Here is a 14,862-nt window from a genome sequence, read left to right as displayed (position 1 = left end):
ATTAGCCCTACTTAAGTGACGTAATTCATCAAGCAACTCTTCCAATACACGGCGTAGCCTCTAAAATTAGTAACAAATGCCGAAATTGCCGATCTCAAAGGTTAAGTACGAAGCCTGACCTACTGTATTTCACTGACCTGCCCAGAGAATAAAGCGCCCGCACGTCCTTTTTGGTATTGGCGCCTGCCGCTATGCGCCTTGTGGCGCTGCAACTTGCCTCATTCGCACTGGTTGCCAACGTTGCTGGTTGCTAACGGTCAAAACATAAGTCGCCGCGCTTTTTTTTTTTTTTGTCATCTGCTCGCGCGACGTTAGGAGAAAAGCAGCAATGTTTACGCGTGCATACACAATGGAAGATTAAAACAAATAAAAGCCTGTTTTTTTAATAAACTTAAAAGCATAATGACGATCTTTTGCTACCGTCTGCTCGTGCCGAGCTGCGACAGACGCGTGCAGGTGGTTGGTTGTTCCTCAGAGCCCTGGCGCAACTCACCACGGAAAATCGGCCCTGAAACGGACGGTGGCTCATTTACAGGTAGGTGCAGTTTGAACACCAGCGAAGCGAGGTTTCTTGGTGCAAATTAACCATCACGAAGGTGGTGTGATGCGTGCCTTGCTGCAAATTAAGGCAAAGGAAGATTCCTAATGCGACTTTTCATGAGTTTCCAGTGGCCGAGGTCCGTGAAAATTGGATCAAGGTGATTTCTGTGTTGTAAAAGACTACATGTCTCTAAATGAGTGAGTTGCTGGGCTGGTTGGTGATGCATGACAGACTGAAACGTATATTAGTGCAAAAAAATAAACCGACAACCCCAAGAAAGTAAACGATGACGCGCTATAAACTCGGAACTGTTTATTAGCAAAAAAAAAAGGAAATATGACAAGAGTGCACATATGGAAACCATGTCACTACATGTGGTTATGCAAAGTTTCGAAACACACCCATTGTGTGAAGAATAAGTGTTGAATAAGTAACTTTAAGTGCTGTTTCGTTTCAAAAGACTTGCAGAGTGTCTTTCATGGATTATTTATGTACCTGCGATCTACATTTGCCATTTGAGACGAAGGTATTTATGCGCGAAATTATCTGTATTGGGTTTCTGTCTATGTGCGCCGGATGCCGCGGACACAGTCAAATGTCATAGTCCTTGCCCTTTTTTGCCCAGACAGAAAATACAAGCCAGCTGAGTGTACTCCAGCCGCAACAAGCCTACCATTGTATACACATATAGCTGGTATCATGAGTTAAATAAGCATTTGGTGGCCAGCTCTTTTTAAAACCTGTCTCCTTCGTCATTATTTCTTGTTTTGCACGCTCATACAAGTGTTTGTACCTGATTTGTGATTCTATTTGAAGAATAATGCACTGAAATGTCAACTAAAATGCAAAAGAAGATTCTCAAAGTCACATGAAATAAAATGATTCAAGATAGTCGCCACATTTACTCAATGCGTAATAAAACTCTTCTCGAACCAGCGGTAACCCATGCATCCACCGGCGCAGGCAGCTCCGTAGACCGCAGCCATTGCTTATCCATACGCCCAGATATTTGTATTTATCTGTTATTTCTAGCGTGACCTCCTGTATTCTAAGCTCACTACCTTCACTATCATTAAAATTCATGACTGCTGATTTTTCCTTACTGAATCTGAAATCTAATATATCTCCCTCATTACCGCAGATGTCCATCAATCTCTGCAAATCTTCCTTGTTGTCGGCCATTAGCCCTATACCATCTGCGTACATCAATGCTGGTAGTGCATGTTCAATGAGTTTTCCTTGTTTGACGAAAGAGAGGTTGAAGCCCAGTCCACTTCCCTCTAATTCGGCCTCTAATACTTGTAGGTACATCATGAATAATAAGGGTGACAGGGGACACCCCTGCCTAAGCCCCCGTTTTACCTCTGCAGGCTTGGATACCTGTTTTTCCCACTTTATAACTACCTTGTTACCTCTATAGATATCCTTTAAAAGATCACTGACTACATCTTCCACGCCTAGTGTGTCCAGCATTCCCCCCAATTTCTCTTGAACCATGATATCGTACGCTCCCTTGATATCCAAGAATGCTAGCCACGAGGGCCTGTGTTCCTTTTCTGCTATTTCGATGCACAGAGTCAGTGAGAACACATTGTCTTCCAACCTCCTGTGTTTCCGAAACCATTCTGCAGTTCCCCTAGCACCCCCTCATTCTCTATCCATGCCTGCAGTCTTTTCTTTCTAATCTGCATCGCCAGCCTGTAGACCACTGATGTCACTGGTATAGGACGGTAGTTGTTTATGTCAGCTTTGTCCCCCTTTCCTTTATAGATCATGCTCATCCTGCTAAGTTTCCATCCATCGGGGACTTCACCATCGATTATTGTTCTGCTTACTGCCTCTCTCAAAGTCTGTTTAGACTGCGGACGCACTGTCTTTATTAGCATGATTGGAATGCAATCTGGGCCTGTTGATGTACTACTTGGAACCCTCTTCTCTGCCCTTTGCCACTCTCGTTGTGAAAATGGAGCCATTGCTACACTTGATCCATCCTTGTCTATTGTGGTGCATATGGCACTTCTTTGTTGAAATTTTTCTGTCACCCTATATATATTCAGTAGCTTCGTCCCCTTCTAGCCTAGCACCTTGAGCTGTAGTTATATACCTCTGCTCTAGGCTTGTTTCATTTCTTAGGGAGTTTAGATGGTTCCAAAATATTGCAGCTGCCTTTCTGTCCTTTTTGTGTACTTCTGCCAGGCACTGAGCACCCTTTCTTCTAATCTTTTCATTGATCAGGAGGGATGCTTCCCTTCTAGAGCTTAGAAAGATTTCCCATTTTCTTTCAACATCATCTGTCGGTTCACCCCGTTGCTTAGCATGTCTGTGTTCCCTAGAGGCTTCCAGACGTTTTGATATGGCTCTCTTAACTTCTTCATCCCACCAACACTTGGGCTTGTCTTTTTCCGGGATGACTTGTCACGTGCCTTAGTAAGCTCTAGCTCAAACAGTCTAATTAGATTTGTGTATGTCCACACTGTTTTATTATCCTCAATGATTACTTTCTCAATTTGATTAGTAGCAATTGCTATTTGCCTTTCTGAATGAAAAATTTCCTGTAGTTGCTCATCTTGTCTCCTTCCCACTTTCACTGCTCTTCCAAAACTTAGCTTGATACGTTTGTAATCACTACCCAGACTTCTGGAGCCACCTTCATCTATGTGCATTCCCCTGAGCTTACCGTACATCCTATGTGACATTAGTGCGTAATCTATCGTTGTCTGCAGCCCTCCTACCTCCCATGTTATTTGCCCTTCACACTTCTCAGTACTGTTGCAAATGATCAAATCATGCCTTTCACACATATCTATGATCATTTTGCCTGTTGAGTCAGTATAACTATTTATATCTTCTATGTGCGCATTCATATCTCCTAGTATAATTATCTCGCATTCTCCTCCCAACTCCTCAACGCCCTTTGATATACACTCGACCATTGCCTGGTTTTCCTTTTTGGCCTTTGCTGCCGTCCACAAGTCCCTGCCACTTTCCCTTTTAGCCATAAATGTTCCTTGCACTTCTGCCTAACCCTTTGCGAGTCTGTACTTTTATGAATGAATGCCCCAATACCACCCCCCTTTCTGCTGCCTTCTGTTCTATTACAATATTCCCATACGTAGTCCGGATTGCAAGGTGGTTGCTCCATGTCCCAAAGATGTGTCTCCACAACCCCATATGCCATCAGTTCCTCCTGCCTCAACTGCTCTTCTATCTCTTCCCACTTTAACCTATTCCTGCCACCCTGCATGTTAATATAGCCTATGTCTGACTTAGCTCGGCCCTTGTGCTTACGTCGATTTCTTCTCCCACGGACTCCATGTGGCTCGAATATTTGTGCCCCTTTAGAACCGTCTTTGGCTACACTGTTGGCCTCAGAGCTCTGGGCCCCCCTAAAAAGCTGTGGCTTGACGACCCATCCTATTACCAACCCTGCTGCCCGTCACACCACTGTAGTGAATGCCATCCTGTGCAAAGGGGCGAGTGCCGGGCTCGTACACATCTTGGTTCACCTCCATTACGCTGTATCCGAGTTGCCGGCTCTTACCCTTGATCACACCGTTGGCATCCACTACCCTCCTTTCAGTCCCACGAGACTGCCCCCAGACCTCTGGGACTGTGCATATGGTCACATGCAAACTCCCAGAGGCTTCTCGGATCTTACGCATCTGTTGTGTTCCAAGCACCCCTGTGTCACGAGCGAGCCTTTGAACCCGCACAGGACGGGTTGCTGAAACTGCTTCCAGATGTTGACTCCTCCCCTTCCCCCGCTCGGCGGAAACGAGCCACCGTCGTTTCCCCCGGCAGTTCGGCCGCCGCCTCCATCCGAATAGGAATAAACTTGTTTTTAACCGTCCGAGGCTGTCTGAGCTTTTTGGACTACCGTGACCAACGCGTACGTCTATAGGCCGACGACAACACCGGACATAACAGTGGCGACGAGGAAGTGGATTTGGACCAACGCTACGCAACGATATTGACAAGCTACAAGCTATGGCTACGCACGGGCTCCCAAATCGCCTACCCGAATTCAACGGCTCATCATGGTCATCGTGGTTTGGACGCCTGCAATTTTACTTCGAGGCTAACAACATCACTGATGCAGCAATGAAGAGGGCCAACCTGCTAACGCTGTGTGGGGAGCAGACATACGACACAGTCTGTGCCCTGATTCAGCCACGCACTCCAGCATCCGTTGACTACGACGACATCGTAGCAGCGCTACAAGAGCACTATGACCCAAGGCCATCGGAGGTCTACTGTCGAGCCCGCTTTCAACGGCGAGACCAACTGGAAGGCGAAAAAGTGGCCGAATACGTAGCGGCTCTCAAAAAGCTCGCTGCTGACTGCAATTTCGGGACGTTGACCGCGACAGCTGCAGCTACTGCGCAGGAGGGAGGATCGACTGCCACACTTGCTAACACCACTGTGCTCCCCTTGGACGTTATGTTGCGTGACCGTTTTGTGTGCGGACTGCGTGACGCAGGCCTACAACCACGCCTGTTCGCGGAGACGGGTCTCACCTTCTCCAAAGCCTACGACATCGCCCAACGAGCGGAGAGCGCCGGTCACCAGCAGAGGGATATTCGACGGAACGTCGAGCCGGTGCATCACACCAGTCAGCAGTCAGGTCATTCCACGTCTAAGGCGAAATCAAGCAGAAAGACACAGCGCTGTTGGCGATGCGACGACATGCACGATCCCCAGGTATGTCGATACAAGACAGCGACCTGCAATTTTTGCCAAAAACTGGGACACATTGAAAGGGCGTGCATCTCGAAACGCAAACAGCTCGGACCGAAGACTTCAGTGCAACGGAACAACAATGTCGACGCACAGGAGGGCCAGACGCAAGATACAAGCCGAACAGCACTAACGTCATCGGCACTATATGACTTAAACGCCGTTGTGAACCTCGGAACGAGACCGAAGATTACAACTGAAATTATGGTACACCAGCGCCCTATCAGGTTTGAGGTGGATTCCGGAGCAGCATGTACGCTCGTCAGCGAGGACACTTTTCGCGCTACTTGGCGTGAGAACGCGCCAGCTCTCCAGCAAGACGACACGCAGCTGAGAACGTGGTCCGGACATTCCCTTCCACTGCTGGGCTGTGCCAACGTAGACGTGTACTACAACGGGCAGACCCATCAGCTCCCCTTGCTAGTCGTCCACGGTTCTGGATCAAGCCTTTTAGGACGAAATTGGTTCACCCCCCTTGGAGTGGTCATTGGCGGAGTTCACCACACACTCAGCGTCAGTGGAGCAGCTTCAAGATAAGTACAAAGCGGTTTTCTCCGAAGAAATACCAGGGAACAACGGACTTCCAGTCACACTGGAACTGCGGGAGGATGCGACGCCGAAATTTTTGAAAGCTAGGTCGGTGCCTTTCACCCTACGAACGTCAGTCGAGAATGAGCTTGACCGACTGCAGGAACAAGGGATCATCGAACCGACGCAACATTCGGAATGGGCGACACCACTCGTTGTCGTCCGAAAGAAGAACGGTACCCTACGCCTCTGCGGAGACTACCGGAGCACTGTCAACAAAGAAAAGCTCCCGCATAGCAGGAGAATTGAAAGTGGACAGCGCATATATGCCCGCCAGTCCCACAGAAAGCCCGGCTGGGTTGAGGCGACGGCACTCAAACGCATAGGTTTGCGGTCATGGCTCGTCGACATTGGTGGAAAGGCCACGCGCCGCCGCCTTAATCAGCTACGCCGTTCAGGTAATTTGCCAAGGGAACCTCCCATTCAAGCAGCCACCTCGACGGAAGCTTCGTTCCGCTTAGCCTGGCATCTCGCACCAGATGAATTGGCGCCGCCGCCCGCCGGCCCTGAACACAAGAGAAACGACACCCAGCGAGCGGAGGCTTCTTTTCCTAGTGCGTCCAGAGCGTCCACGCGCCCACAGCGGCCCCCAGATCGCTTCCAAGCGACAAGCTAAGGAGGGAGGAGATGTTGTGTTCCAAGCACCCCTGTGTCACGAGCGAGCCTTTGAACCCGCGAAGGACCGGTTGCTGAAACTGCTTCCAGATTTTGACTCCTCCCCTTCCCCCGCTTGGTGGAAACGAGCTACCGTCGTTTCCCCCGGCAGTTCGGCCGCCGCCTCCATCCGAATAGGAATAAACTTGTTTTTAACCGTTCGAGGCTGTCTGAGCTTTTTGGACTACCGCGACCAACGCGTAAGTCTATGGGCCGACGACAACACCGGACATAACAGCATCCCATTCTTTAACTGTCTTTGAAGGTTCTGATCCTTGCCCTTCAACACATCATTGAGCCCAGCATGAATAATGACGAGATTTTCGTCCTTCATGCTGTCCTCGACAACCTCCTGAGCTTTGGCCAGTGCATCCACCATGCCCTTCCCTGACTGGGCCTCCACCCTCACTCTCCCGTCTTCCTTCACTGTCTTGAAGTCGCTATCCCTAACCCTGGCCACGTAAGAGTCCCCCACCACCAAGACCCTTCTACGCTCCAATCGCTGGCTTCCTGTTTGTGATGGCGCCCCTGTTTGCTTCACCTGTTTCTCTCTCTGCCGTTTGTCCTGTGTTCCTGCCCTGCTCGAAGACTGCCACGCCACCGAGCTGTATGTTCTCGGGGCCTCCGTGCTGTGGCCAGACACTGCGGCCCCCTGACCTCCCTTCTAATCAGTTCCTTCCCACCTGTCACCTTCTCCGCTACCCATGCCTTCCGTGTCACACCGCTCGGGGCCGGGGCAAAGCGCCATCAGCTCCTTTACCCGCTGCTCGAGCCCAGTCCGCCCTTCCCGTTCTTTTCGAAGGTCACCCTTCATTTGCTCTAAAAGGCTGGCGGTAGCCTCCTCCCGCTCACGCGACGCTCCGAGCTGTTTTTGGAGTTCTATCCTCTGCTCCCGTTTCGCCCAAAGCTCCCCCTGAAGGCCCTCGATGCTAGCCTCAATGCGCTGCACAGCCGCCTTGTGCCTCGCACAGCCTGCACACGAAGCTCGCCTTCTGCGCGTCGGCCAAACTCGAGGATTTTGTCTCATCTAAGTAGCACCAGCGCTTGCATTCTTCGCACTGCACCAGCTCACTCTCGCTCGTGGTTTTCCTAGCCTCCTTCGCCATCCCCCGCCCGACCATCGGACCAAGCGCCCGACAGCCCTACGTTTAACCCTAATCCCGTTATCCAGCCGCCTACGTTAACTCTCCTACCTCAACAACTGTTTGAAGCTGCCGCCTACACCGCACACATACGTGTTCAATTTCGCTAGCAGGCTCTCACTAGGTCCCCTTCGTGTTCGGCTCTAGCTGTTTAACAACTAACCGGGCGTCCCGAACTTCTTCAAAACAGCCGCCTACCCTGTTCACGTGGTCAACGTTACTACAACGTTGCCAGTGTCCCACACCTACAATACTCGCAATTGATGATTAATGACTAATTAATGATTGGTGTTCACAAACAAAAAATTAAAAAAAACTTATCTCTTGTTGCGCGCTGCTTCTGCACCAACCGACCTTGCAAAACAAACGGAGCGTGCAAAAACTAAAATAGATAGATAAACGTGGCTGTACCCTTAACATCGGGCGGCGGCTAACGCCTCCTAGCCGTAATACTTAGTGAATTATTTATTAGATTTATCTTTTTTTCCCTTTAAATAGTGAAATTGAGGTTTCATACTTTGCAGTGAAGGGTTTAATTTTCACTCGTGCCTTGACTTTAGCCACCAATCATATAACCTCCTTCCAGTTAAGTCTAGCCGCTTAAAGTCTATTTTGCCCTCCCTGTCCCTAAACCCCAGTGCTTTGAAAAACTCTGCGCCATCATCCTGAACTATAGGGTGAAGCCCTTTACAGAACATTATCAAGTGTTCGGCATTTTCTTCTTCCTCTACACACGCTCTGCATACTTTGTCTACCCCTTCGCCTACAGTATACGTAGGCAGCGCCGCCACAATGACGGGCGTTTCACGCTCATCCGGCAGGCAAGGGAAATCTAGGGGGCTGTGTCTTTTTAATATTTCTGGCGCCTTCGCATTGCGGGAATCCACGGGCTGTCGGGTCTGCTGTAGCTCGTGCTGCACGTGCTCTTAATATCTCGCAATGGCTCCTAAGAAAAAAGGACCGTTCTACTTTCTGTTGCTAGAACTTCAGAAGGAGCGTCGAGAACGGAACCTGCCCTTCTCCTTAGACGCAGTCAGAGAAGAGGCCGGAGAAAGGTGGAAGGTATGCCGGCACTTTCTCCATACGCGTTTTCTACATATATTTTTTTATATATTTCGTATTTCGCGTTTTCTATATGTCCCGTTCGTGACATTGTGCACACGAAGGTTTTTGTTTATTGCGCGTCAAACAAAATGGCGCTGTCAACGACGTTGCGCTTGGCTCGAGCGTGGGCCTCGCCGCGTTCTTTTCTGTCACCAGCGGTTTCCGAATGTGACGCGGAGGTTCTACGCTCGTCATGCGTTGCTGTGGTTCTTTATATTTTCCGTACGGCTGGAGAAGTCTTCTGGTGTGAATGCCTCGTTACTGCTCCACTATTCAGTGCTGTCGTTTGTGCTTTTACGAACTCTAACTGAACGTTACGTTGCAGTCGTTGACTGAGCAGCAGAAAGCTCATTACGAAGCCTTGGCTAATCGTCACAAGGAAATGAAAGTTGGATCCCTGGAAAATAAACTCACGTCCGATGGGCGCACCATTGCGGTGAGTGAACATGCTGACATGCTTCTTTTTATGTGTCTCATTCATTTCATCACGCGAGGAGTTGCTACGCATGTAGTGCCGTCAGCTGAATGAAGCTAACGTGGTCGCTTGGGCAAGTTGTTACGACATGATTCACTTAAAAAACAGCACCAATAACGAGAGACAAGAAAAGAAGGAGACAGACAACGGCACTGACTTACAACAAGATTTATTTGCAAGAACCGCACAGTATATTCTAAAACAGTATTTGACACAAAAGAGAAAAATACAATACAAAGAAAACGGAATTCACCTAACAACCGCGCAATCATCGTCATAACGCACCATGGAGCACACTTGTGCTAACGTTCCGAAGAAAATCTATTTCTTTTTGTGATAGCGCAATCGAAGGTCTGCTGACACATGTACTGCCCAGCCTTTCTATTTCTGCAGCTTCATAAATTTCATGTGTCATCTGGTCCCGATGACGCCTAATGACGGTACAATGCTGAAAATCGGGGACACAACCGCAGTCTCGGCAATGAATGCCTAGGTGGCCCGAAACTGTGGAGGAGACGTTGTGAGCGTGCTCTTTCAGCCGCTCATTTAAACACCTGCCTGTATGGCCGATGTGCCATTTGCCGCAGGACAGGGGTAGAGAGTACACCACCCCTTCAATGCACGGAACGTACTTCTTCCGATGCTTGATTTTGCAGCCTCGCTCTCCCTTGGAACCAGGATTCACGGCCCTGCACAACCTAGCCATCTTTTCTGGGGCAGAAAAGACCAGGTCTACGTCGCACCTGTTGGCCACTTTTTTGAGGTTGTGGGTGACGCCGTGGATATAGGGAAAAACGACAAGTTTCGTTACTCCTGTCCCTTATCCTTTGTACGGGTTCAAGCATCATTCTCTGGGCTCATTCCCGAAGCTGGTTTCCCAATGTACATTTTGACCACCGTTGCTGAGTGTCTACTCTGAGAAATCAGAATGAGCCCAGAGAATAATGCTTTAACCCATACAAAGGATAAGGGACGGGGAAACGAAACTTCTTCGTTATTCCCTATATCCACGGCGTCGCCCACAACCTCAAAAAAGTGGCCAGCAGGTGCGACGTAGACCTGTTTTTTTCTGCCCCAGAAAAGCTGGCTAAGTTCTGCAGGGTCGTGAATCCTGGTTCCAGGGGAGAGCGAGGCTGCAAAATCAAGCATCAGAAAAAGTACGTTCCATGCATCGAAGGGGTGGTGTACTCTCTACCCCTGTCCTGCGGCAAGTGGTTCATCGGCCAAACAGGCGGGTGCTTAAATGAGCGGCTGAAAGAGCACGCTCACGACGTCTCCTCTACAGTTTCAGGCCACCACGGCATTCATTGCGAAGACTGCGGTTGTGTCCCCGATTTTAAACATTGTACCGTCGTCATTAGGCATCATCGGGACCAGATGATACTTGAAATTTATGCGGCTGCAGAAATAGAAAGGCTGGACAGTGCATGTGTCGGCAGGCTTTCGATTGCGCTATCACACAAAAAAACATATTTTCTTCAGAATGTTAGCACACGTGTTGTTCATGGTGCGTTATGACGATGATTACGTGGTTGTTAGGTAAATCCTGTTTTCTATTTTTCTGTTTTTGTCAGATACTGCCCAAGTATATATTGTGCGGTTCTAGCAAATAAATATTGTAAGTCAGTGCCGCTGTCTGTCTCCTTCTTTTCTTGTCCCTCGTTATTGGCGCTGTTTTTTATGTGAATCAGCTGAACGAGATATGTTTTCAATGCAAGAGTTGTGTAGTTGTCAGGGAGAACCTTTTTTCGTGAGCTAAGTGTTTCTGGTTGTTTCTTTACTGCACGAAATTTGTTCTTTTTCCTTGGTCTAGCGATTTTGGTGTGCACGCACAGTGTCAATCCAGCCTTCCCAAGGGTGTCATCCGGCCGCTTTGGTCGCCTTCTTTCAGGAAAAGATAAGCGAAGGCTGAACCTGCATTACGATTACGTGCAGTCATGTTGCCTACTCTGTTCACAGCATCTTCGATTCGATTCGATTCGTATTTATTTCAGACAAAGACAAGTAATATGTACATTTGCCCTGTCTAGGAGGAGTGACAAAAAGGCACAAGTGCCTGACTGGGTGTCACACCCCTTTTTAGACACACACAACTCAAAACATCAGTGGCAGTTATCTAAGCAAAATACACAAGGTTACATATAGTATACATATTTTGGCCAAACATACACAGGATTTTCTACATATATACATTGTTCTATATACATATGAAACAGAAAGATTTTCTATATACATATACAGTATAAGCTGCAGCAAGGTAAAAAAAAAAGAGAAAAAAAGAAAAAGAAAAAAAATAGAAAAAAAAGAAAACGGAATTATTCTTGTATTGATAGGAGATATGCAGTTAACTTTCTTTTGAAGCATTTCATGTGCATCGTTTCTTGTACCAAGTTTATCACGGTAGGATGATGATTTAGAAAGTCTGCTATAACGTAAGATTGTTTTTGCATACCATAGTTAGTTCGTGTAAAACCTTTATCATACCTAGTTTTTCTGGTTTCGTAAGCGTGTCCTTTTCCCAGAAATTGTCGAAAAAAACTATCGTGGCATAACTTTATTTTCTGAAATATTGTAATGCCTAGCTTCTTTTTCAGCATGTGTTGGATTGTTAATATAGTGTTCGCTTTAAAAAGTGGAGCGGAGTGAGTTATATATGGCACATTTTCAATAACTCGCACAATACGTTTTTGTAGGATATACAGCTTTTTAAGATTTGTTTTTGTTGTTGTTCCCCACACAAGGAGGCAGTATTGTAAATGGGAATGAATTAGTGCGTAATATAGCTGGAGTTTTAACCAACGTGGCAAAAGTTGCTTTGCTCTGCTGATAATACCTATTGAACGTGAGATGCGTCTTGTGAGGTTATCGACATGAGGGGACCAGCTGAGATTTTCTTCGAAAAGAACACCGAGAAATTTATGTATTCTTACACGCTCGATGATCTCGCCACGGAATTTCAAATGTACGTCATTCCTGATTGACTTATTTCGGCAGCGAAAAATTATATATTTAGTTTTTTTGGTATTTAGTTCTAGTTTATTTACATTAAGCCACTCAGATAAATTATTGAGCCATTTGCTAGCTTGCAACTGAAGAGTATGTAGGTTCTCTCCTGAAAAAAATACATTCGTGTCATCGGCGTAAAGAATTATATCTGGCGTGAACGGAATATTACCTCTATCATTTATATATAATAAAAAAAGAAGTGGTCCAAGGATGGAACCCTGAGGAACACCGTATTTAATTTCACCTAAAACTGATTGTGAATGATTGGTGTCTGTGTATTGGTAGCGGTTAGTCAAATAACTGCGTATAAGGTCAAGAGCAAGTCCCCTAACGCCATATTCGCTTAACTTTTTTAATAAGATATCATGCTTAATAGAGTCAAATGCCTTTTTAAAATCAAGAAATATCCCTAGAGTATACTTTTTGTCTTCAAAATTCTGAATTATTTTTTCTTTGATACTTAAAAGAGCCATTTCACTTGACTTCTTTTTCTGAAAGCCGTATTGATTGCCTGTAAGTACATCATTTTTAGTGCAGAAATTCATAATTCTTACATTAATCATTTGTTCGAAAACTTTTGAAAACAGTGGTAGTACCGAGATTGGTCTGTAGTTGTTCATGTCATTTCTATCGCCTCCCTTAAATATAACTGTTACTCTAGCGATTTTTAGTTTATCAGGGAACACGCCTGTAGCCAAAATGAGGTTGCATATGTGCGATAAAGGATTGCTGATACTGTTGACAACTGCTTTTATCGGCTCGGCTTTTATCTCGTCCTGGCCACATGCGGATGCATTCTTTAACTTTAGTATTTGGGATTTAATTTCATGTTCTGTTGTTGGCTCCATGAAAAGAGACTTCACGGAGTTATGCATAATGTATGACCTGTAATTATGCCTGTCACTGTTATCACTTACCGATGCTCCACATTTTAAAAAGTGTTCATTAAACTTATTAGCCAAAGATATACCGGTATAAGTTATATCGCTGTCTACAATTTCAGAGACGCTGAGTGGCTGTTTTTGCGGCAGTAGGCCTTTTAATGTTTGCCACATTTGTTTGGGGTCATTTAGAATGGTTTCGAACTTTCTTTCGTAATAACAATTTCTTGCTTCTTTGATATCACGCCCTAGTTTGTTTCTAATTTTCTTATAAACAGTTAAGAGATTAGGTTGTCTAGTTTTAATGAATTGACTAAAAAGTCTGTCTCGTTCCTTCATTCTCCTTAGAAGCACCGTGGTAATCCAAGGTTTCCTACATTTCTTGTTTTGTTTGATAGTAGTTACAGGAAATGCTTCATCATAAAGTTTTTTAAGGTGATTGATAAAATAATTGTAAGCAATGACAGGATCCGTTAACTGATACAGATAAGACCATGAGGTTTCACTAACAGCCGTTTGAAAAGCAGCAACATTGCTTTTGTTAATCTTTCTAAGTTTAAAAGCTTTATTGGCACGCATTCTATGTGTTTTTGAATGAGGGTTGAAGAAAACAAAAATTGGCATGTGATCACTGACATCAGATATCAAGACACTGGCGGGCTGCGTATGGTCCCACAATTGACATCGTGCCACATGTCAATGGCTCAATATCTTAACTGGCGGGCTGCGTATGGTCCCACAATTGACATCGTGCCACACTAGCAGAGTACGATTCGCTTTTTTTATTGCCATAAGGGGCTATTGACAAACCTTGTTTTGCTTGTGCAGGTGATGTTTGCATTCTGATTTAATTAAGCAGGTGTATTGTTTTCAGAGCGTATTAAGGGAACAAAGTGAAGAGATAAACCAAAGAAAAGAGATGGTCGCCAGTATCCAAAGATACGTGGATGATATCGGAACCGTCGATGGTATGCATCGTCTTGCGACATATCTTGTTCCGTCAGTGCACCTTATAGTAGCAGCTTTGTCACTGTTACTGATATTTTCTGTCCTTTTTTGCTAGACTATAATTTGGACAACTTAACCCCTCAGTGACTTGCTCCTGTTTTTTTTGCCTTCTAGAAATAAAGAAATTTCCGTTTTACATCCTGGCCACAAACATCCTTTGCGAGGCGAATGGAGTATATTATCCTTTGGAAATCGGACTCATTGAATATTCAATCGAACAAGGATTCATCCGTGCATATCATAAGTTCATTAACCCAGGTATGAAGTTTGCTTTTTTTCATTTCCACGAGACAGTTGATTACTATTTTGAATATTAATTGCCTGTAACTCATTCTCAGGTCGCATACCACTTGGTTTTGCCAGTGCTGCGAAAGACCACAGTAAGTGCCCCATCATCCTTGTGATGTTTGAGTTGACAATGAAAGAATTCTTCTGAAATAACATGTTAGTAGTCTGAAATGATGCACTAATGCTTCTGCCTTATTCATAAATGTTTCATGGGCGTGAAAACTGGCAAAAAGGATGAGGCATTTCGGAAATGATGCAGCAGGTAACCTCACAAGTAATGACCGTCTTCTTCGTAACTCTTAAACTAGTAATGTTCTGCTTTTTCCATTAACTCTTTCAGGAGTTTTGTACAGCTAGTGTCGAATGAAACATGAACAGCCGAGCGTGTGCCGCAAGCGTTACAGAAGATGTAGTGTGCACCCTCCAGTAATCACCCCT

General features: G+C 46.0%; 1 protein-coding gene across 3 annotated transcripts in view; it reads left to right on the top strand.

The window, feature by feature from the left end:
* Positions 1-334: 334 nt before the first annotated feature.
* Positions 335-14,862, top strand: part of LOC119185030 (protein maelstrom homolog) — an 86,150-nt gene continuing 71,622 nt past the window's right edge. Inside the window, exons 1-5 of one of the 3 annotated variants that reach the window (XR_012895011.1) lie at positions 335-535; positions 9,092-9,202; positions 14,003-14,096; positions 14,251-14,394; positions 14,475-14,516. Coding sequence is in view for 1 of the 3 variants with exons in the window: in XM_075893783.1 (XP_075749898.1) it covers positions 8,602-8,724; positions 9,092-9,202; positions 14,003-14,096; positions 14,251-14,394; positions 14,475-14,516 (514 nt within the window). In the remaining 2 variants the exon portion in view is untranslated. Of the gene's footprint in view, positions 536-8,469; positions 8,725-9,091; positions 9,203-14,002; positions 14,097-14,250; positions 14,395-14,474; positions 14,517-14,862 lie in introns of those variants that run through there. The other 2 variants (XR_012895010.1, XM_075893783.1) reach the window with 2 other exon arrangements.

Source organism: Rhipicephalus microplus, chromosome 4, assembly GCF_043290135.1.
Source record: "Rhipicephalus microplus isolate Deutch F79 chromosome 4, USDA_Rmic, whole genome shotgun sequence".
Lineage (NCBI taxonomy): Eukaryota > Metazoa > Arthropoda > Arachnida > Ixodida > Ixodidae > Rhipicephalus > Rhipicephalus microplus.
This window is presented reverse-complemented; position numbering and strand designations above follow the sequence as displayed.